At 32.5% G+C, this 21,878-nt stretch overlaps 1 protein-coding gene across 12 annotated transcripts in view; it reads left to right on the forward strand.

Annotated features, from left to right (window-relative positions):
* The window catches only part of BIRC6 (baculoviral IAP repeat containing 6), a 184,843-nt gene that overhangs the window by 49,350 nt on the left and 113,615 nt on the right, over positions 1 to 21,878 (forward strand). For 8 of the 12 annotated variants that reach the window (XR_004952019.1, XM_036224567.1, XM_036224569.1 and 5 more), the window contains exons 11-22: positions 3,196 to 3,345; positions 6,164 to 6,389; positions 7,892 to 8,052; positions 9,096 to 9,227; positions 9,701 to 9,832; positions 11,780 to 11,958; positions 12,977 to 13,110; positions 14,402 to 14,563; positions 14,662 to 14,793; positions 15,459 to 15,556; positions 17,005 to 17,152; positions 17,969 to 18,102. Coding sequence is in view for 11 of the 12 variants with exons in the window: in XM_036224567.1 (XP_036080460.1) it covers positions 3,196 to 3,345; positions 6,164 to 6,389; positions 7,892 to 8,052; positions 9,096 to 9,227; positions 9,701 to 9,832; positions 11,780 to 11,958; positions 12,977 to 13,110; positions 14,402 to 14,563; positions 14,662 to 14,793; positions 15,459 to 15,556; positions 17,005 to 17,152; positions 17,969 to 18,102 (1,788 nt within the window). In the remaining variant the exon portion in view is untranslated. The remainder of the gene's footprint in view (positions 1 to 3,195; positions 3,346 to 6,163; positions 6,390 to 7,891; positions 8,053 to 9,095; positions 9,228 to 9,700; positions 9,833 to 11,779; positions 11,959 to 12,976; positions 13,111 to 14,401; positions 14,564 to 14,661; positions 14,794 to 15,458; positions 15,557 to 17,004; positions 17,153 to 17,968; positions 18,103 to 21,878) is intronic. The other 4 variants (XM_036224570.1, XM_016136045.2, XM_016136044.2 and 1 more) reach the window with 2 other exon arrangements.

Consider the following 21,878-nt stretch of genomic DNA (forward strand, 5'->3'; position numbering starts at 1 on the left):
TTGTAATGAATATATTCAGATTGCATAAAACTCTTTTTCTCTTGGAAAATCATTGAGTCTTTTGATAAAAATCTACAATTAATAAATGCTGTACATTAATTTAATTTGCACTAACAGTATAAATAATATACTAAAAAGTACATTTAATGCAGCTGTCTTTGTTTAGTATTTGGAAATAGAATATACATACACATATATACATATACACATACATATACATGAAACAAGGTTCCTACCACCCACCCTTGTACCAGCCAGCTAGTCCAGACATATCAGCCACTTTCCCAGCAGTTGAGATAGGACCGAGGATGGTGCATGGCAGTGAGTTCCTGCAGGCCACTCTTATCAAAGATCAGCATCCTCTTCCTTCATCACTCCTCTGGTGGTTGTGTTAGGTTCCAGAGTTCCAGTCACTCCTCTAGTTCTGTTGTTACTTTGATGGAGACACTGACTAGAAAGCTAGAGCTTCTTATCTAGAATTTTCTACTCTGCCATTTGGCATGATGTCACAGTGCTTGTGTTGATATTTAAAAAAAAAAAAAAAAAGTGAGATAGTCTCAACTCTCAAGTGGTTCGACTTAGGATTTTTCAACTTTATGATGGTGTAAAAGCTATATGCATTCAGTAAAAACCAGCTAGGTAGGCTAAGCTATAATGTTAATAGTTAATAGGTGAGGTTTATTAAGTGCATTTTCGACTTAGCGATTGATACTTTCAATTTAGAATGAGTTTATTGGGAAGTATCCCCATCATAAATTCAGGAACATCATACTACTTTTTGGACTTACATTCTTAGTGGTTTAACTTAATCACACTACTTGTGAAATAATATTCGTTCTAGTAAAATATGGAAACTGCTCTTTTTTATTTTCTACCTTTGCGCTACTTGCTACTGTTGTCTTATATATTACATTTAGATAAGTTATAAACCAAAGCAAAAAGTATTCGTTATTTTATAAAATATCTTTTAAAAAAGTTAAATAAAAAAATATATGTTCACTTAATTATTGTTTCTAGTACTCTATTTTTTCTTATGTATTTAGTATTTTCTTTCATCTTCAGGGACTTCCTTTAGTACTTATTGTAAGGCAAGTCTGCTGGCAAAATTTTTTTTCAGTCTTTGTTTATCTGGAAATGTCAGTTTCACATTCATTTTTGAAGTATAGTGCTGTATGTAGAATTATTGGTTGACTGTTTTTGCATGTCATAGTGTTGCCTTCTGGCCGCTATTATTTCTGATAAGTCAGGTATTAATTTCCATTGTAGTTTCCATGTCTGTGATGAGTTGACTTTTGACTTTCAGCAGTTTGACTATAATGTATATAGCTGTAGATCTCTTTGTATTTATACTACTTGAGGTTTGTTGAACTGATTTGATTTGTAGTGTAATGTTTTTCATCAAATCTGGAGAGTTTTTGTCCATTATTTCATTACATGTTTTTTTCTATGTTCTTCTCTTTTTTTCTGGAATTCCTATTACATATATGCATATACACTCGATCTGTCTCATAGGTCTCTGAGGTGCTTTTCATTTTAAAAATCTGCTTTGAGCCTCTCACGTGAACTTTTTGTTTTAGTTACTTTACTTTTCAATTACAGAATTTCCCATCGTTCTTTTAGAATAATTTTTTTCTTTGTTGAGATTCTTAATTTGTTGAGTCATTTTCACCACTCGTTGCCTTAATTCTCCACACCTGGTTTCCTTATTCTTTGAAAATATTTACAGTAGCTTCTTTGAAGTCTTCATCTACCAGATCTAAATCTGAGGCACTCAGATATTTCTCACTGATGTTGTCTTTCTTAAGCATGGGTCACTTTTTCTTTGCATGTCTTAAAATTTTTAATTTAATACTGGACATTTTAAATAACACTGCAGAAACTCTGGATTCTGATCCCCCAGCCCTTTGGACGTGGTTGTTGCTTTGTTTGGTAACCCACCTGGACTAAATCTGTGAAATACATTTCTTTTGCCGCTGCTGATGTGTCTCTTCACTTTTTTTCTGGTTTTAATTTTTAAGCCTTGTTTCTTATTTTTGCCTCTTTGTCCACATAGTTTTCTATTCAGCCAAAGATTGTGATAAGTGTTTGTGCTCAGATACCATTGTTAGTAATGCTGTGTTCTCAGGTATACTCTGGCTTTTCTTTTCTTTCTTTCTCTCTCTCTTTTTTTTTCCTAATGTGTCCTTTCAGCTCTTTGCTGCATAGACGTGGAGACTTAGTTGCCTGGGAATGTGTTGATGGCTTGGGCCTCATCTAGTCTTTGCTACACATGTGTATAACCTCTGTTCAATGTGGGATATGTGGAGAGTTTACCGAGAGCCCTGTGTTTCTCTCACTTTTTTTTTTTTAAACTCTATGTTAAATCCTTGGTTATTTCTGGTGATTTGCTTGCCTGAGACAGGATCCTGACTTCAGGTAGCATAGTTGATGGGCCTCATTTTTGTTGCCACTCAGCCACTTTAAACTGACAGCTCTCCAAATCCTTGGAGCTGCCTCTGGCAGTAGCAGTGAATCTGCTCATTTTCATGGCTCGCTGCATCCTGGTTGAATGACATTTTTGTCCAGGTTTTTATAAAGTTGCTTTTCAGGAAGAGAATTTATCATCTGTAGTTCTAGAAGTGACTTTCCAAATACTTTTATTAGAATATACTTTTAGTCATTGATTTTTGTTGTAAAAATTTGCTAATTCTGCTTTCAGTTTTTTCTGTCAGAGATATGAAAAATAGAAATTGAATTTGATTTCATTTCTTTGTGAGTGCTTCAAAAAATTAAGAATTGTTGTTTAGTTTCGTTATACTGTGATTAAGAAATTGGGCTGTGAATCCCGATATAGCAAGTGTATCAGTTTCCTCATCTGTAAAGTGGCTACAATAATTGTCCTTATCTCAGGTGTTTTTGTGAAGACTAAATGAATGAATTTAAGCATGTAAAATGGTATCTTACAAATAACAAGTACTAGATAAATGACTTTTCATATATTATTATGTATTTGTCATTTTCTTAATTCAGTTTAATTTTCAGTTTGTAATTCTTTGGCAATTTAATTTCTAAATTCTTGGAAATAGATCACTTTCGTAGTTCATTTATCTATTGAGCGACGTTAAAATAAATTAGGTTTCTTAACTAAGTAGTATGTATTTGTATATGTACCCATTTTCTATGTATCTGTGTTGATGGAATTTTACTGCACTGTAGGTGGTGAGCTTCATTTTCTCCAAATTGGAGGAACCTGTGATGATATTGATGAAGCTGATATACTAGTGGATGGATCTCTTTCTAAAGGAATAGAACCATCTTCAGAAGGTTCCAAACCTTTATCAAACCCCTCAAGTCCTGGCATTTCAGGTATGATATTAAGTTTTTAAATGATTTCTTAAAAGCAAATTTTCGTTAGGGTCAAAGGTTTGAGTCTTATATAATCTTAAACATGATTTCAGTTTTTATCATCAACTCTTCATTACTTTGATGGGGGAGTTCATTTGCTTATTGACATTCTTTCACCAGGCTTGTTTTTGTATATATTTTTTAAAAGTCACTTTTCCAGTTGTTAGAAAGTGTTATAAACATTAAAATAAGAAATGTTTCTCAACCCGTGGTAGGTTGACCATATTGGTGAAGTCACCTAAGAGGGAAGAACATTATATTGGCCACTGAGGAGCTTTTGCTCTAGTTAGCTAGGGCGAAAAAAATAAGAAAAAGAGAAAAATTTCATTAAGTATAAAGTCAAAGGAACGGCTGATAATACTAACATTACTTCTAGAATTGAAAAGCAGAAAGAATATTCTCTCCCTGGTATAGTATATATAGACCCTCATTGCCTCACTGTGAAACTTTAAATAAGTTTGTTTTTGCTGCTTTTCCCATCCTTGTTTTACACTGCAGTCTAGAACTATTTTTTTGAAAAGAAATAATGCTAGCATATTTCTCCTGCTTTTAAAAATCTTTACTTGTTTTGCGGACTTTTATGAAGTAATTCTAGTCTTCTCAATGTTCAGTTACAGTAAGCGTTTCATGATTTCTTAAGTGCGTAATTCAGTTTCATGCTCTTCACATGTTGCACTGAGCTCTCTTTCCCCAACTTTTATGCTTACTGTTCTTTTGTATTTCCATAGCCTATGTTTTACACTTATCACTTACTTACCAGATTTTATCTCCCAAATCTAGCATTTTAAAGAAGTTTAGTAAATTTTTAATGAATAACGTGTTTAAACTCAAACATATTCTAAATCGAAGTAATACATAGAGTTGGTATTTGGTCCTAACGAACACTTATGTTTGGGCATTTAATCATTTTTCTTTGCATCAAAGGCAAACTTTTAGTGATTACTGGTATAATAACATGTTAACTAACATGTTAACTTCAGTGGTTATTGCTGTAATATATGATTGTCTTCACTACCTTATCTGTCAGGGGTTCCCAACCTCAACACTATTGACATTTTGGGCTAGATAATTCTTTGTTGTGGGAGGACTGTCCTGTGCTATATTAGCAGCATCCCTGGCTTCTACCTACTAGTTACAGCAGGACACACAGTTGCCCCCATCCAAATGGCTCTTGGGAAGCAAGATTGTCCACTAATTGGATATATTGATTCATGTCTTTTGCTATTATTAGTCAAGACTCGATTGTCTTGATTAACCGTACAACTTGATTTAAAAAGCTAACATGCTGACTGTTTTCATATTTTGTAGGTTATTGGTATAATGGAGAAGAATATTCATATAGAGGTCATAAAAATGCTATTTAGTAGAAAATCCATGAATTAAATTTTAGAGAAGGAAATAAGAGCCGTACCCTGCATAACGGCATTTTGGTCAACGATAAACCGTATAGTATATATGATGGTTGTCCCATATGATTATAATAAAGCTGAAAATTTTCTGTCTCCTAATGAAGTCTTAGCTGGTGTAACACTGTAGCACGAAGCATTTGTGGTGATGCTGGTGTAAACAAACCAACTGCGCTGCCAGTCATATAAAAGTATAGCACATACAAATATGTACAGTACCTAATACTTGATAATAAAGACTATACTCTTGGCTTATGTATTTACTGTACTATACTTTTTATCATTATTTTAGAGTGTACTCTTCCTACTTATGAAAAAAATTTATTATAAAACACTATGACATGTTACACTGGCAGCAACCTCATACATCTCATGTTTAAGGTGTCTCATGATTGCATAATTTTCACTTGTGCTTGATTTCTTGTGTTTTGTGTGTGTGTGTGTGTGTGTGTGTGTGTGTGTAGTAACATGTTAAACAGGCTTGTAGCCTAGGAGCAGTTGGCCATACCATATAGCCTAGGCTATATATATCATCTAGGTTTTTATAAGTGCACATTATGATGTTCGCACAAAATCACCTAATGATGCATTTCTTAGAACGTATCCTGACATTGAAGCATTATTTCTATTTACAGACAGCTAATATAGTTTCAGATTTATAAAGCTCTAAGCTTTGAGAAAAAATGCGGTTTGAAGTATACTTGTAATGTTTTTATAAAACTTGGTGTAAATTTTCTTTCTGAAGAGATTCTAAACCTATCAGATTTTGTATTTTAGTTTTTTTTTAACTTATTTTTGTTAATTGGAACAAGAACAATGGCCTTGCAGCTTTTTCCAGTGTTAGACATTTCACAAATGTGAATAGACGTATTTATAAAAGAAAACTAATCTCTCTGAAGCTGGTCATTATTGTTATAATGCTGGTATGATATATTTTTAACTAAACACAGAATGCCAAAAATACTGTTTAAAATGGCAGATGTTATGTACTCGCTAATGTTTAACATTTTGTTTTGTAAAAAATCCTAAAAATTAATTATCGAATGTTGTAAGTTTGGCTCACATTTAGCACTGTTACTTTTGTTGCTCTTTTTAGGGCTCTTAAAAGCTCAGTCAGGACTCTTCTAACAGGTTGTTTGGGTTTCTCCAATAATGAGTACCCTCTTTATAATTTAAAATATTCAAGATGGATTTTTCTTATGCCTGTAATATAGTCACTATTAGTTATTTAAGTTGCATGCATGCTAATATCTGAGCCCACATTATTATTAACTTTCAGGTTATTTGGTAAATGTTGCAGCTGAGTAGACAAAACATGAATTAAAACTTTTTTTTAAAAAAACATTTCAAATTCTACATTTTCTGTTGTTAAGGAGTTGATTTATTGGTGGACCAGCCATTCACCCTTGACATCTTGACATCTTTAGTGGAGCTAACCCGCTTTGAGACTTTGACTCCACGGTTTTCAGCTACTGTTCCTCCATGCTGGGTAGAAGTTCAGCAAGAACAGCAGCAGAGGAGGCATCCTCAACATTTGCATCAGCAACACCACGGAGATGCTGCTCAGCATACTAGAACTTGGAAACTACAGACTGACAGGTAAAACATTATTTCAAAGTATTTAATTTTAAGTCCATAGTATGTATTTGTTAGAGGCAATATAGAATTCTAGATATAGTATTGTTTCCCTTTTTTATATTAATAGCTTTTGTACCTTTCATTTGTCACCTTAATTTTAGAAATTTTGCATATTCTTAGTTGCGGAATAAATAGAGTAACCCACCACTGTACTTAGCTTGGTTATTCAGTCCACGCATTTATTTAACAGGTATTTAAATGTTTGTTTTGCACAGTCACTCTTGTAAGCAGTAGTAATATGAGTCATGGAATTTATATTCTAGAGGGGATAGACAGTAAGCGAATATCTACTATGTCATATAGTCATGAAAGCTATGAAATCTGTTAAAACAGCATGGTTATTGAGTAGTTGTTGGGTGTATACGTATGTGAGAGAGAGAGAATGTGTGTGATATTTTTAGTATAAGGGGACTAAGAAAGGCCTCCATAAAGATATTAATTCAGAGGCAATAGCAAGTACAAAGACCCCAACGAATATGTTTTATGAATTCTAGGAGTGCAGTTAACCTAAGGGAGAGTGGAAAGAGGTAAGATTAAAAGAAGTAGCTGATAATCAGCTATAGGCCATAGTGAGACTTTAATGCTGAGTGAGGTGGGAAGATGTTTGACAGTTTTGAGTACAAGAGTGATGTGATATAGTTTATATATTAGAAGGGTACAGTTAGACTGGTCTCCTGACAGTGGTTGGGTAAGTGTATGGTATGTGTAGGATGGAAACAAGGATTTAGTTTAGATGCTGTTGTAATCCACGTGAAATGATGATGGTAGCTTTTACTATGGTGATAATTGATGGAAGCAGTGGAAAGAGTGGTCAGATTCTGGATATAATTTGGAGGTAGAAGGAACAGCATGTGCTGATATCTTGAACATATGGTGTGAGAGAAGAATCTGGGATGACTGAGATTTTGGACTGAGCTAGTTAAAAAAGAAATTTCTGTTCACTGAGATTGGAGTGGGAAATCATGAAGTTTGGATTTATTGTAAATTTGAGATGACTGGTAAACTTTTGGATGTGACTTTGGAATTTGTTGGAGAAGTGTGGTTTGGAGATGTTTTTATTTTCAGCATTTACAGTTTAAGTCAGAAAGGACAAGTATAAAAAAAATATAAGAAATTCTTGTTTTAAAATGCAGATTCCTAGGACCGTACTCATAGGTTTAGGGTGGGGCCCAAGAATCTGCAGATAATTTTGATGCATTCGTCCACACTGTAAGAAACAAAAATTTATTATAATGTACAGTTTCCAAGGCAAGTATCAATTCATAAGGTAGGATCATTCATTCATTGCCTATCTAACCTCTCTATTATGAGCTGCTTATCTTCTCTCCTGATTCCGTTGTGAGAAGCATTAAGTTTTGTTGGAGGCTAAAAACCAGTGTGTGAAAGGGAGATATTTTATGATAATATGGTTATGACCAAGAAAGATTTTTGCTTTATTTAGCATTTCCACTCTTATTTAACAGCAACAGCTGGGATGAACATGTATTTGAATTGGTTCTACCCAAAGCTTGTATGGTTGGACATGTGGACTTCAAATTCGTTTTGAACTCAAACATCACCAATATTCCACAGATACAAGTGACACTGCTGAAAAATAAAGCTCCGGGCTTAGGGAAAGTCAATGGTAAGAATAAATCAATTTATATTTTAAGATTTTACCTTGTAGCTTGTTTCTTAAAAAAAGACTAATTTCAGTTTGACTGTTTAGGTTTGACCGTTTCTCCCCTCCTTCTCTCTTGCCTCCTGCTCACCCCCAGCTAGTTTTCTATTCTACTTTTGGTGGTTCTATTTAGAAAAGTTAATCCCGAGAACATTTTAGAGCTTTTCAGTAACTCAGTATTATTCAGAGTTGCATAAATTTGAATAATTTAATTATGCAGGGTCTTTTGGAAAATACAATTAGTCCTTGGTGAATTGGTTTTACCTTAAGTCTAGCATTACTAGACGTACTCATTACTCTTAAGAGGAGACTTGATTGGGAAGAGAACTTGTTATAGAAGTCACATATTCTTTTAAGATTATTCATGAAACCCAGCCTTTCATGTAATCCCAGAAATATTCTCATCTTTAGTTATCTTTTTTACAAGTTCAGTATTTGATATATTGAGTTATTAAAGTAGATTGTACACATTTAGCATATTGGGAACTAGATGTTACTTGTCAGTGCTTTCTTCTTAATAAGTTAGTTTAAAATGCAGGAGATAATTTTCATAGCAAAAAGACTACTTTATACCAGGGTTTAAAAACACTGAAACCTGAAAAATTTCCTGTTTCAGAAATATGTATGTATGTTTGTCTACTTATGTGTGACTTTTTGTGTGTATGTATCCTTTTGAAACATGACAGATTCTGATTTAATTGGGTCTAGGACTTAGGCATTGGTATTTTTAAAATTGCAGGTGTTTGTACTCTGCAGCATTGGGTAAAAACTGTTAGTTCAGTTACCAGCATATTATTTCTTCAGGTCAATATTTTACTACCATTAAAAGAGAGAAGAATGTATGAAAGAATTAATCGAATCTGATTTTCTTCCTCCTGACAACGATTTTATAGCATCTGTGATGAAAATCACAGCAGTTCCCAATTTAACCGAAAATTTTAGAATTTTAGGCACATAAGTCATTGATATTAAGCAAAATTAAGTTTACTAATATTTTTATCCTCTAGAAACAGCAGTAGATAGGCAGATCACCTTTCCTTTGTCTCCAGCTCTTAACATTGAAGTGGAACAAAATGGGAAACCGTCCCTGGTTGATTTGAATGAAGAAATGCAGCACATGGATGTAGAGGAATCACAGTGTGAGTTAAATTATAGAGCTGTTGTCCATGACAGTAAAAGGAGTAGTGATCCAAATGCATCATGATGGGCAAAGATTTCTTTATGGCTTGCAAAAACTTGGTTTTAAGAATACGATTAAGCAATAACCTATATTCTGCTTTGGCAGTGTGCTTTCACTTTCAGCTCGTCTTTGTGAACACAGCTGCGCTAATACTTGCAATTCTTGTCTTTTAATATCTTGGGATTTGAAATCATATCATGGTTTTATTTTTTATTTTGAAAATCAAGGTGAATGTAACTAAAATGGGAATGGAAAACAACGTAGCAGATAATTGATTATAGTTCTTTAGCATGACAGTGAATTCTTACTTGAACACATTCTGAGTATCGTATTTTGTGTGGTGGTAGTATATGTAAGTGGGATGGATATTTGTTTAATAAATATTACATTTGAAATTACAAACTAAAAGAACATATGTAATTTTCTTTTTAGGTCTTAGATTGTGTCCCTTTCTAGAAGATCATAAAGAAGACATTCTTTGTGGGCCAGTATGGCTTGCTAGTGGCCTTGATCTATCAGGGCATGCTGGGATGTTAACGTTAACAAGCCCCAAGCTTGTTAAAGGTAAAGTAACATATTTTACAAAAGCAGAATAAATACCACATTCGTAACAATAGAATTTAAAAAACTGATCTCAAAAAAGTAATATTGTTTTGTTTGGGATTTTCGTTAGCAGTTCCCTCAGTTTTCTGGTAGTTGAGATGAATTCCTCTCATAAATGATTACTATTAATATGAAATTTCTGTTTCTCCTTTCTTTGTCTTGGAGGTCTCAGTGCTTTTTGAAGAAGCATAAAGAAAGTTAACACAGGGTGGCATGTTTGCCTTTTCTATCATTTTAGAGTCCTGTGTCTTTGGAGTGCTTATTGTATACTGTTATAATGTCATCTCTTATGTAGGTTTTTACAGAAGAGTTTTGATTGCATCAGATGTAGCGATTTGAGTGTTTCAAACAAGTTATAATTAATGTATATTTTAAAATAATTGGCTATTATATAGATACTATTGCAGTAGTAGAATTTTAATTTCTGTATCCCAGGGGTGAATAGAAACAGCCAACAAACAAAACCCTTAGCTGGATTATTTAAGTAAATTCAAAGGTGAGGTCTGGTGTGGAGATCCTTCCCTAAACCAAGAAAAATATCTGACCACCTAAATGACAACTGTTTTAATTTGCGTACATTCCATTCATAATGTTTGTCCACATTTACAGATTTACCTTTGGTTGCAGATATAGTATACATAGAAGTTCTAATATGCTCTTTTGACAATATCTCATTCATTCATTAAGTTTATGAGACCGTGTGATGGCATAAGGCTACATACTAATAGTGAACAAAACTAATAAAATCTTTCATATTGTTGAAAGTATAATTTAGTTTTATTGAATGAGTGTGAAACTTAAATTTTTATATAAAGACAAAAATGTTGGCTCTGATAAAAGTAGAAGATGCAGTTATATGACATGTTTTTCAAAAGACTACCATTTAAAAGTGTTAATTTTCTTAGAATCTACTAAGAATGATTATTTTTCTCATCAAATTTCCAAAAAATCTTTGGAACTGGAGAAAATGACTGCTAAATTTATATGGAAGAATAAAAGGATAATGTGGGTCAAATAAATTTGGAGAAAAGATTGAGAAGGAGGGTCTTGTCAGTTATAGAACATAGAAAAATACAGCAATAAGAAGAGAGTTAACAATGAAGTGTTAGCACAGTAGGCAGACAGATTAGTCAAAAGTAAGAAAGGAGGCTTTTGTAACCACAGGAAGATTGTTGTTAAGGCAGCAACAGGCTGATGGTTTGCTGGTGGGTGTATTAATTTGAGTATTTTTGCAGTATATCTTACATATTATATAGTATGATCTCAGTTTAGTTAAAATAAAACGTTGGTGATACTAACAATATTTATTAAGTGCTCCCTTTGTATAACTGTTTCAGTTACCCTTGGGGTAGGTACTATTTTTCTCATTTTACATTTGAAGGAACTAAACTACAGAAAGGTAAATTTGTCACATGCCTAATAAATGGCAGAGCCATTATTCAAACCTAAGTAGTGACTCCAAATCCTGTGCTTTTTTCATCTGTTAATATAATGCTTTATGTGTATCTGTGCATACACATATGTAAATGTGTGAATGCATGCATAAAAAGACTAGCCAGAGACACATAATGATGACACCATTATTATCTATCTATAGCTGCTTTGATGTTAGTTTTTTCTTGGTGTTTTTCTGTAGTTCCCAACATTTTTATTAAAATGAGTAACTTCATTGGGGAAAATTTGCCAGATGTTTATAACAATTAATCATAATTTTATGTCTTAGGCTGTTTATATAGCCTCTGTAGCTTTTTGTTCTTTTGCTAGCAAACAGTATAATTTGAAAAAATTCTGAACAGGTGTGTTTTTCTTTTTGTAGAGTTAGTTATTTAACTTTCTCTATGAAGATGAAAAAGAATTTACTCATTTGGTGATTCACTTTTTTTATCCCCTTCTACACTGCTTCTCTAGGTATTGCAGGAGGAAAATATCGTTCATTTTTAATCCATGTCAAGGCAGTGAATGAAAGAGGAACAGATGAGATCTGTAATGGGGGTATACGTCCTGTAGTAAGACTTCCATCCCTAAAACACCAGACTAACAAGGGCTATTCACTTGCTTCACTTTTGGCAAAAGTTGCAGCAGGCAAGGTATGAAATACTGTTATTTTGAACTATAACAATGCTGATTTAAACGTTGTGGATGAGATTTGACACACTACTGAAAATTACATAACCCTGTGTTGATTTTTCAATAGATGATTGGTTTGTTTGTATTTTTCTTAACAGTGACTTAAAAAATGTATTTAAGAAGAAAATATTTTGAATTAACTTTAGCAAACTGTATAACATTTATAAAATACATTCAGTAGGGAGTAATCATTAGCAGATACTTCTCTTTATAATTATTGTAGGCCATAATAGTTACTCACTTGTGAGAGTTTGTTTCTATACCCTCTACTGGAAACTCACCACCTTTTTGTTTTGTTTCGTTTTTTTTGTTTTTTTGTTTTTTGTTTGTTTCTTTTTTGTTAAACATTTGGGGAGGATGCAGGAAAAGATATTGGGAAGTGATTTTTGAGATAAATCATAATTTCATGGTTGATTTTTCTGCAACTAGCTGTGTACCATGCAGTCTCTTCATATTGTCTGATCTTGGATTTTCCTGAACTCTGGAGATTTTGTTTCGCTATCATCATTGTTTATAAGCAACAGTAGCAATATCAGTAACACCAATCATCTTATATTTGTATAGGTCTTCCAATTTTTCAAGGACTTCTGTGTACTTTATTTGATTTAATCCTCAAAATAACTCTGAGATAGGGAGAGCAGGTGCTATTATTATCTCCATTTTTCATATCGAAAGTGAGTGAACCTTAGAGATTGGGAGTCTGACATATCTCATATAGCTTATACATAAGTGTTATAGCTCAGACTTGGACTCAGGACTTTGGCTTTATAATCTTTAATTATTGCATTATTACTTTTAGAATAATAAGTATCTTATAATTCTGGGGGAAATTAGTCATTTACTGAATATAGAGTAAGAGCTATCATTTTGAGACATATGTTTTGATAACCATAATTCAGTTATCATCCTTTGAAACCTTTACTAGTAAACAATTTTAGTATCATTTGTTCATTCAATTATTTATTTTTGTATGTTTAGGAAAAATCATCTAATGTTAAGAATGAAAATGCAGGTGGCACCCGTAAATCTGAAAACCTCCGGGGCTGTGACTTACTTCAGGAGGTCTCAGTCACAATTCGAAGATTTAAGAAAACTTCAATTTCTAAGGAAAGGTAACTTCATTCTCTTTTCTTGTTATTCTTATAGTAATAAAAGTACATACAAAGGAAGAATTCCAATAAACATACTAACACATAATATTTTAAAATTTCATTTACTCGAAAATTTTTGTGTTTTTTTCAGTTTCTCTTATTAAGAACTTGTAACCTCAGCCAGGATATGAATTTTCTTTCTACTTCATTAGTTTATCCATAGTGTCCCCATACTGCTTGGTATATACCAGGAATACAATATCAGTAGCATAAAGAAAGAAATATAGAAATATGAAGTTTTATTCACTCTTTATAAATATAATACTTTATTGTAAGATTCATTTCTTTTTTTTGTTCCTTTTTTAAAATTTTAATTTTACAGTTAGATTTGACATTCACTGTTAATTTATATTAGTTTCAGGTGTACAGCTTAGTAGTTAGACATTTATAAATTATATAAATTAGAATTTATATAATTCACAAAGCGATCTCTCCAATTAGTCTAGTACTCACCCATCTGGCACTATACATAGGTATTACAATATTATTAACTATATTCTCCATGCTGTACTTTATATCCCGTGACTCTTTTGTAACTACTAAAGAATACTTCTTAATCCTTTCACCTTTTTCGCCCAATCCCTCAGGCCCCCTCTCATCTGGCAATCACTAGTTTATTCTATGAGTCCGTTTGCACTTTGTTTAGTTTGTTCTTTAGATTTCACATATAAGTGGAATCATATGGTATTTGTCTTTCTTTGTCTGACTTCACTTAGCATAATATCTTCTAAGTCCATCCATGTCATTGCAAATGATGAAATTTCATTTTTTATGGCTGCGTAATATTCTGTTGTATAAATATGCCTCTTCTTTATCAAGTCGTCTGTCGATGAGCACTTAGGTTGCTTCCATATCTTGGCCATTGTAAATAGCTCTTTCGTGAATATATATTTACATGTATCTTTTTGAATTAGTGTTTTGGTTTTCTTTGGATAAATACCCAGAAATGGAATTACTAGGTCATAAGGTAGTTCTATTTTTAATTTTTTGAAGCACCTCCAAGCTATTTTTCTTAGTGGCTGTACCTAAACTTTCTTTTTAAACTTTTTATAAGCATTGTACTGCTTATATACTATATTAAATCTTTTAATATTTAACATTAAATTCAGGGACTGACATTTCAATGTAATATTGAATTTTTCATTTTTTCAAATTGTAATATTCATGATTGAAAATGAAGCATGACTACACTTTGATAGTTTTAGTCTGTTTTATTTTGGTCGTTAATGTACTTATATTTTCTTTTTTGTAGAGTGCAACGATGTGCCATGTTACAGTTTTCAGAATTTCATGAGAAGCTTCTTAACACCCTTTGCAGAAAAGCAGATGATGGCCAAATCACAGAACATGCCCAGAGCCTTGTGTTAGATACTCTTTGTTGGTTAGCTGGAGTACATTCAAATGGACCTGGAAGGTTAATAATTAAGATTTTACTTAACCACTGATGATTGCCTTTTGAATGTTATGATTGGAAGTTCAAGATGAGTCTAAATGTCTGCTATTGTTTTGCAGCTCAAAAGAAGGAAATGAGAGCCTGCTTTCAAAAACACGAAAATGTCTCTCAGACATTGTACGTGTTTGCTTCTTTGAGGCAGGACGAAGCATTGCCCATAAGTGTGCCCGATTTCTAGCTTTGTGCATTAGGTTGGTGATTTTTTTTTTTCCATGGAAAGTATACTTTGTTAGGTGTGTCTGCTGTTCGGCAGGTGATACCTTGTCTCTAATGTAATATCCTCGTTGACTACATGTATGACTTCAACAAATTTTCAGAAGTTGATGAGGGTTATTGAGATTCTATGATATAATTTTGAGTTTTTAAGGGAAAATGTCATGTTAAATAAATCTATTAATAAAAGAAGTCTACTAGGCTTTTCTTCTTACTAGTAGCAGTTTGGGGAGTTTGGTAAGGGAGACTTTCCTCACTTTCACTTACTTTCCCTGGCCATCTTTGGATCCTTTACCTGAGGCCTTCTTCTCTGTTATATGACAGTCTTAACAGGCTTTTTTGTAACATTGTCCAGATCACTTTCTTTGGACCCTGAGACTCAAAACTGTCTAGAAAGTGTTTAAGAGCTGATCGTCAGTATTGACTGGACTGCTTGTTAGCCCCTTTTGGTAAAGAGAATGGTTTAATGTATAAGAAAACAGTTACAAAGACTTTTAGTGTAATCAGTCCCTACTCTTTTTGCTTTTTGCTGTCTATCTGGCTTGAACATAGATTTTTCTTATAATCAGTGCACCGTGTTAAGGTTGGATTTGGACCTTGAGTATTAATGTATTTAAATTTTTTCTTTTAAAATTTTTTGTAGTAATGGCAAGTGTGACCCATGTCAACCAGGATTTGGATCTGTTCTGTTGAAGGCCTTACTTGATAATATGTCATTTTTGCCTGCAGCTGCAACTGGTGGTATGTTAAATTAATTTAATCATTTATAAATGTAGTCATAGAAAATATTTTACAGTATATTTAGGGTTATTTAGTAATAGTAATATTTTTCTTGATTATCCCCTTTTTTCCCCCTGAAGTTTATTTTTTTAAGGGGTTCTTATATTCTGATTGGATGCACAGGTAATCAGTATTGAAAAACGCTAGGAAAAAATGGGCGAGTTAAGTATAATTATCAATTCATCTAATCCATATTTTTCTGTATTTCATTAAAATCATTGAGTTGTTTTTTTGTTTACTAATTATACATCAGATACCACAAACTAAAATGCCAGTAAATACCAGAGAGACAACATAAATAAGTAAAATTGTCAGTGCATATATTATGATCGGTAGGTACTATGTATGGCCAACTGGAATTCTCTAAAGCAGGCCAGTGGTTTTTATTCCAATACCTGAAGAGTCTAGAAATGCCATTTAAGAATGAATGTGGCTATCAAGTAGGAATTTACAGAGCAGTCTCCTAAAATAGCATGTATATAAAGTAATGAAGATTTTAAAAATGTTTTTTAATGTCTTTTGCTGTTTTATGCTGCTGCTATGGAAGACTACTGATTTGCCCTTTTAAACCTAATGTTATTTTTTTGTAGACATTTCTATCTTTTGTCTTAGAAATAACCAACCCATTCAACAAGTTATCTCAGTGAGATAAATACATTTCACAAGGATTTGATCTTTGTGGTATACCAGAAAAAAAGCCTTTTCAAAGTTGGCGAATGGGTATTTTGTCAATATCTTAATTTAGGTAAAGAATCTCTTTATATTTACATTGAACATATATTGGATAAAACTGTATAGAGTAGGATGTTTTGGACTTGGTTATTTACTTTAATAGTCTTATAGTGTTTAATACAATTTCTTGAAGGTAGTCTTAGAGCTAGAATGCTTAAATTGTGGGGCATACTTAATTAGGTATCTCAGATTTCATAAAAGAGTCTTAAAATACATTATCATGATCATCTTTTAGCTATGTTGGTCTGTGTCTAACTGGCAGTGTAGAATAACTGTACTCCATTCACTTGCTGAAGTGTGTTATTTGTAGCTCTCTGCCATCCATTGTTTTTGAAAATTTTAATGCAGAGAAACAGTATTTCAGGAAGGATGGCTTGAAGGCCCTGCTACTCCACTTTTCCAGCTATTTTATAATGTCCCTCAGAGTTATCTCATGTTATTAAAAACCTAAATGCCTAAGTGACTTGATATACTTCTGAAAGAATATGTTGGAACTTCTTTGTCAGTATCTTCTTAGAGTCCTCCAGGGAACAAGGAGTTGATCCTTCTTTGTAAGTTTCAGGTTGTAAGAAAATCTTTCTAGGAAAAGGAGACATGCTGATAAATATGTAATCTGAAGTTTTCTTCATTACAGAGAAATGAGAAGAAACACTGATTATTTTTGTTGTTATTTTCAGGTTCTGTCTATTGGTATTTCGTCTTACTGAATTATGTTAAAGATGAAGATTTGGCTGGGTGCAGTACAGCTTGTGCATCTTTGCTTACTGCTGTGTCCAGACAATTACAGGACAGGCTAACGCCAATGGAGGCTTTACTTCAGACAAGGTATTTAAAAATATATACTGACTAATAATAGTCCTTTTTGGACATGACACTGCCTTTGCACAGTTTGAAAACTAATTTTCTTGCAAAAGTATATTTTATTTATACTTAGCCTTTTTTCTAAATGATATTAGCCTAAGGTTTTCTTTTCCCATGTTTTTTTTCTGAAATGATTCCACAGTTTTGAAAGTCCTGAAAAGGTTATTCAGAGGGCTACTTATATTAAAAATACTAAAAGGGGTATTTCTTGATAATGGAAGAAACATTTAAGGTAATTTGTTCTCTGTTAAAACTTTATAGATGAAATTACATGAGTCACTTAACAGCCTCTAACTGGTATTCTTCACCTGCTGATTATCTAAAACAAACATAATGAAATAAGAAATAGCTAAAAGTTAGATTTGAGTTCTTGCCCAATTTTCAGTATTTAAAGCATTCTTTTTGTAATCTTTTTAGTATGGAAATCTTGATTTTGATGAAATTTTTTTGAAAGCCTTTGTACTTTCTGCTGAGTCATTTTAGTGACTGAGGTGAAGAAGGACCACTTCATACCTCTTCTGTGCTCAGTCTGCAGATGAAGATTCAGTCTGGGTTCTTTAGTTACTAGCTTATTGAAATCACATTTATTGAGTCTCTGAACCATATCTTTTGGAGTATAAGTTTGCAAGGAATACAGTTGAGAGTCACTGAATATAATGGGTTAAATCTGGTTATGTGTCCTTCTGCCCTATGTAAAACTTTTTTAAAACTAAGTAAATAAATAATTTGTTAATTAGATGGCTGACAGGAAAATTTTTAGGACATTATTTTATTTTTCAGATATGGATTATATAGCTCACCATTTGATCCAGTCCTCTTTGATTTGGAAATGAGTGGCTCTTCCTGTAAAAATGTATACAACAGCAGCATTGGTGTCCAGTCAGATGAAATTGATTTATCAGATGTTCTTTCAGGTAGTAACTTCTTTTATTAAAGAAATTATAGAATTTTTTTATCTTGGATTTAAGCTACGTTTGACATAATACAATGTAGTTACTATATTCTGTCTTTAAAAATTAAAATTTAAAACTTAACCTTAACATGTATGAATCATTAAATTATTCGCCTCCATTTTTTAACTCGCTCCTCAAAAAATATTAAGGTTAATTTTGAAAGGGTTGTGAATTTGTTTTTTATTTTTCTGTTTCATTGCATGTCAGTGACTTAAATACTAATGAGAGTGTTTAAAAGATAATTATTTCTTGTAGTCTTTTCAGTTTTATTTGGTGTGCCTTTGTTGTTCATAACATCAAAGAATATGGCTATTTCATATTTCAAAAAATAAAATTAATATCTATTATAATAAGCAAAGATGCAGAAAGAAAATAATATTTTGCATCTACTATCATACACTCCTGAGGAAAACTGTGTACAGTATTACATGTATCCTTGTTTACATTTCTGAAGAGTATGCTTTAATGGAATGTACAACACTATATAATCTTTTCAAGTACTAGAATTTGGTGTTCATTTAGTTTTGTTAGATAAAGCAATGGCTGTTTTATTATTTATTTGCTTCCGTCTCTTGAACTTACTGAAAGCGCTGCTAGTAAACTAAAATGTTAGAACATTTATTTGTAAACATATTAAGATAATTGGCACCTTAAATACATGTAAAATTTGGGAATTAGTCTCAGTGTTTATTTTTAAGTAAATTATGAATTGTGAAAAAAACAAAAGAGAAAAATCAAATATAGAAATAAAAGTAAAATTCCTCAACTCCAACCTCTCTATTCTCTTAGGTTACCATTGTTAATAGTGTGTTTAGCTATTTAGAATTGTTTTCTGTGCATGTTCATGAATGTTTTTAATGAAAGTGATTACACTACACTTATTAGCCCATTACTTGCCATTTACTGACTTATGCTGCCTTGAGCATTTGCTTCTATTGGATGATTTAGACTCTGACTACTTCATGACAATCTGTCTTTATCCAAGTAACACATTATTTAGGCGTGGAACTCAGAGGGGAGGTTAGAACTAGATATATAGATGCCTTCTGTATTCCTTAGGATAGACAGAGATCCATTATGGAGAAAATGTAAGGAGAAGACCATAAAGCTCAGGCCAAGCCAGAGAGTTAAATATGCGAGACCAGCTACATTCACTATAGAATACCCAGGAGAAGGGACTTAGATACTGTGACATAAGTCTCCATATGAATGTCTCATCATTTTAATCCTCACCATTAGTCCTTCTGCAGTGTTCCTCTTCTCAGTTAATGGTGTCAGTGGTACGAAACAAATCCGAATGTCATTCTCACTACCATTCTTTCTCATCTTCCACATAGAGGCTATCACCAGATCCTATCTATTTTTCCATCAGTGTATACTTCAAATCTGCTTGCTTTCTTACCTCCTGTGATCACACCGATGACAGTCTTAAGCCACTGCAGTCATAGCATTTTAACTGGTCTTTCCGCATCTGTTCTTGCCTCAGTTCAGTACATCCTCCATTTTGCAATGAGTATAATCATATATGAATACAAATCTGATCTCTCTACCTCTCATTAAAATATTTTTTATGTCTTCTCATTACTCTCTAGTCTAGTCCAAGTCTTTAATATAGAATATAAAATCTTATATGATCTGGCTATCTTTCCATTGCCACTGTTAGTCTCTTTTCTCTGGGTCAGTGATTCTCAAAGTGTATTCCTTCAACCCCCTCAGCGTCCCTGAGATCCTTTAAGGGAGTCTGTGGGTCAACTGTTTTCATGATAGAACAGTGTTATTTGTTTTTTTCATTGCATTGTCTTTTGTACTGATTGTGCAAAAAGCATGATGTTCTTCACTAGGTACTTGGCAATAAAAAATTGCCAATTTCACTTTAACTTACAAATGTCCTTGATGAACACGTAAAAATTGTTAATTTTATTAAATTTTGAACCCACAAGTACTTTTAAATATTTCATGATGAAATGCGAAGTATGCATGAAGCACTTATGCATACTGTAGAAGCCTGGCTGTTTCAAGGAAACATACTTGTGCAGTTAGTTATTTGAGCTGAACTAATTACTTATTTCATGGAACACCATTTTTATTTGCAAGAATGACAGGGAAAATATATTTATTCAGACTTGATTATTTGGCAGGTATTTTCTCAAAAATTTATAGAAAAAAAACCTGCCTATCTGGTAATCAGTACCATTCCAATCGATAGTGTTTGTTGCCAATGTTAAAAATAGAACTTTTAAGCAAAAATTAGAATTTTAAGAAATGTGTATCCCTTAAAGTGAGCTTGACAGCTTCCCAGTACTTAAAGCCTTTTTTTTTTTTTTTTTTTTTAATGGCATATGATATTAGTGAGTGTCATTTTGGGATATTAAATAATAAAATATGTTAACATAATGAAATGTGTTAACATTTATAAGGTCTATATATAGTGGTAAACTAGTATTTTCTAAATGATCAATGCATGATGTTCCAATATCATGCATGGGTAAAAGATACTTTAAAAGTGCAAGATAGGCCAATTAATCTTAGTGCAATAGAGTTTGAAAAGTTTACTGATATAAGATAAAATTTGCCAACTGAGGTTAGTACTTGAATGGGAGACCAGGTGCTGTAGGTGGGGGAAAAAAGTTAAAAATTGGCCAACTGATCTTTAAACCTCCACTTGTCAAGTTTTTGAATATGTAAGGCTATAAAAATCTTCCAAGACTATATGTTTGTCTTGGGTTGGATTTCTTTTTTTTTTTTTTTTTATATGCTATAAAAACAATATATTAAGCCTTTTCAGCCACACTTCTCTTGCTCAGGTCTGGTTCTACATCTGGAAGTGTACTTTTTTTCCCTAATAAAACTTTTCTACTATATATATAAAAAAATATTAAAAACACATTTAATGCAGAAGCAGATAGGAAAATCTAGATATTCTCTGATAAGCCTGATTTTAAGGAGATTTGCAAAATGTAAACATTGCTATTATTAAGTTAATTTTATTTTAAAGTTTTTTTTATCAAAGATTGCTATTTTTATATCTAATGAGTTTATTACTGTTAAGTAATTTATTTAAAATATTTCATCTTAAAATCTCTTCTGTGATAAATATCAATATATATGTAACCAATATAATTACGTGAAAGCTCTTTAGAGTTCTTAATTATTTGAAAGATCTGAGGAGTGCTTTTAGGATTGAAAAATGTTCATCTAACTACATTCTTCTTTCATTTCCTCCTATGTGCCTTGTTCCTTCCTACTGGAGAGATTTCATTCATTTTGTTTCTTCTACCTGGATTACCCTGCTCTGATGGAATTAATGCATAAAAATCTTTTATTCTTCCCATAAATCTCATTACCTCATCACAGAAGTATTTTATTATCCCTTGCCTTTGACCAGTTTCTTTTTATTAGTCCTTTGAACTTTTCTTAAGTAAAATATTGTACTTTCTTTTTAAAAGTTCAATTGTATAATTAAGTGTTTAATGCCTCGTAACCTCTAACACAGAATATGTGTTTATGACAACAGAGGCCTGTCCTTTTTCTTTTGTATTGGCCGCATCCTATATTAAGTGCACATTAAATATTTTTTTTTAACACTTGTGTCAGGCCCAATGCTGGGTACCAGTGGACATTGGAAAACAAGGTTATGACAGTTTAGTCTTGCTTTTAATTTAGATCTTCAGATGTTGATGACAGTTTTTATATCTCTTCATTCTTTCCACCTTGAGTTTCTGTTTTACTTTATCTGT

This window comes from Rousettus aegyptiacus, unplaced genomic scaffold, assembly GCF_014176215.1.
Source record: "Rousettus aegyptiacus isolate mRouAeg1 unplaced genomic scaffold, mRouAeg1.p scaffold_m13_p_7, whole genome shotgun sequence".
NCBI lineage: Eukaryota > Metazoa > Chordata > Mammalia > Chiroptera > Pteropodidae > Rousettus > Rousettus aegyptiacus.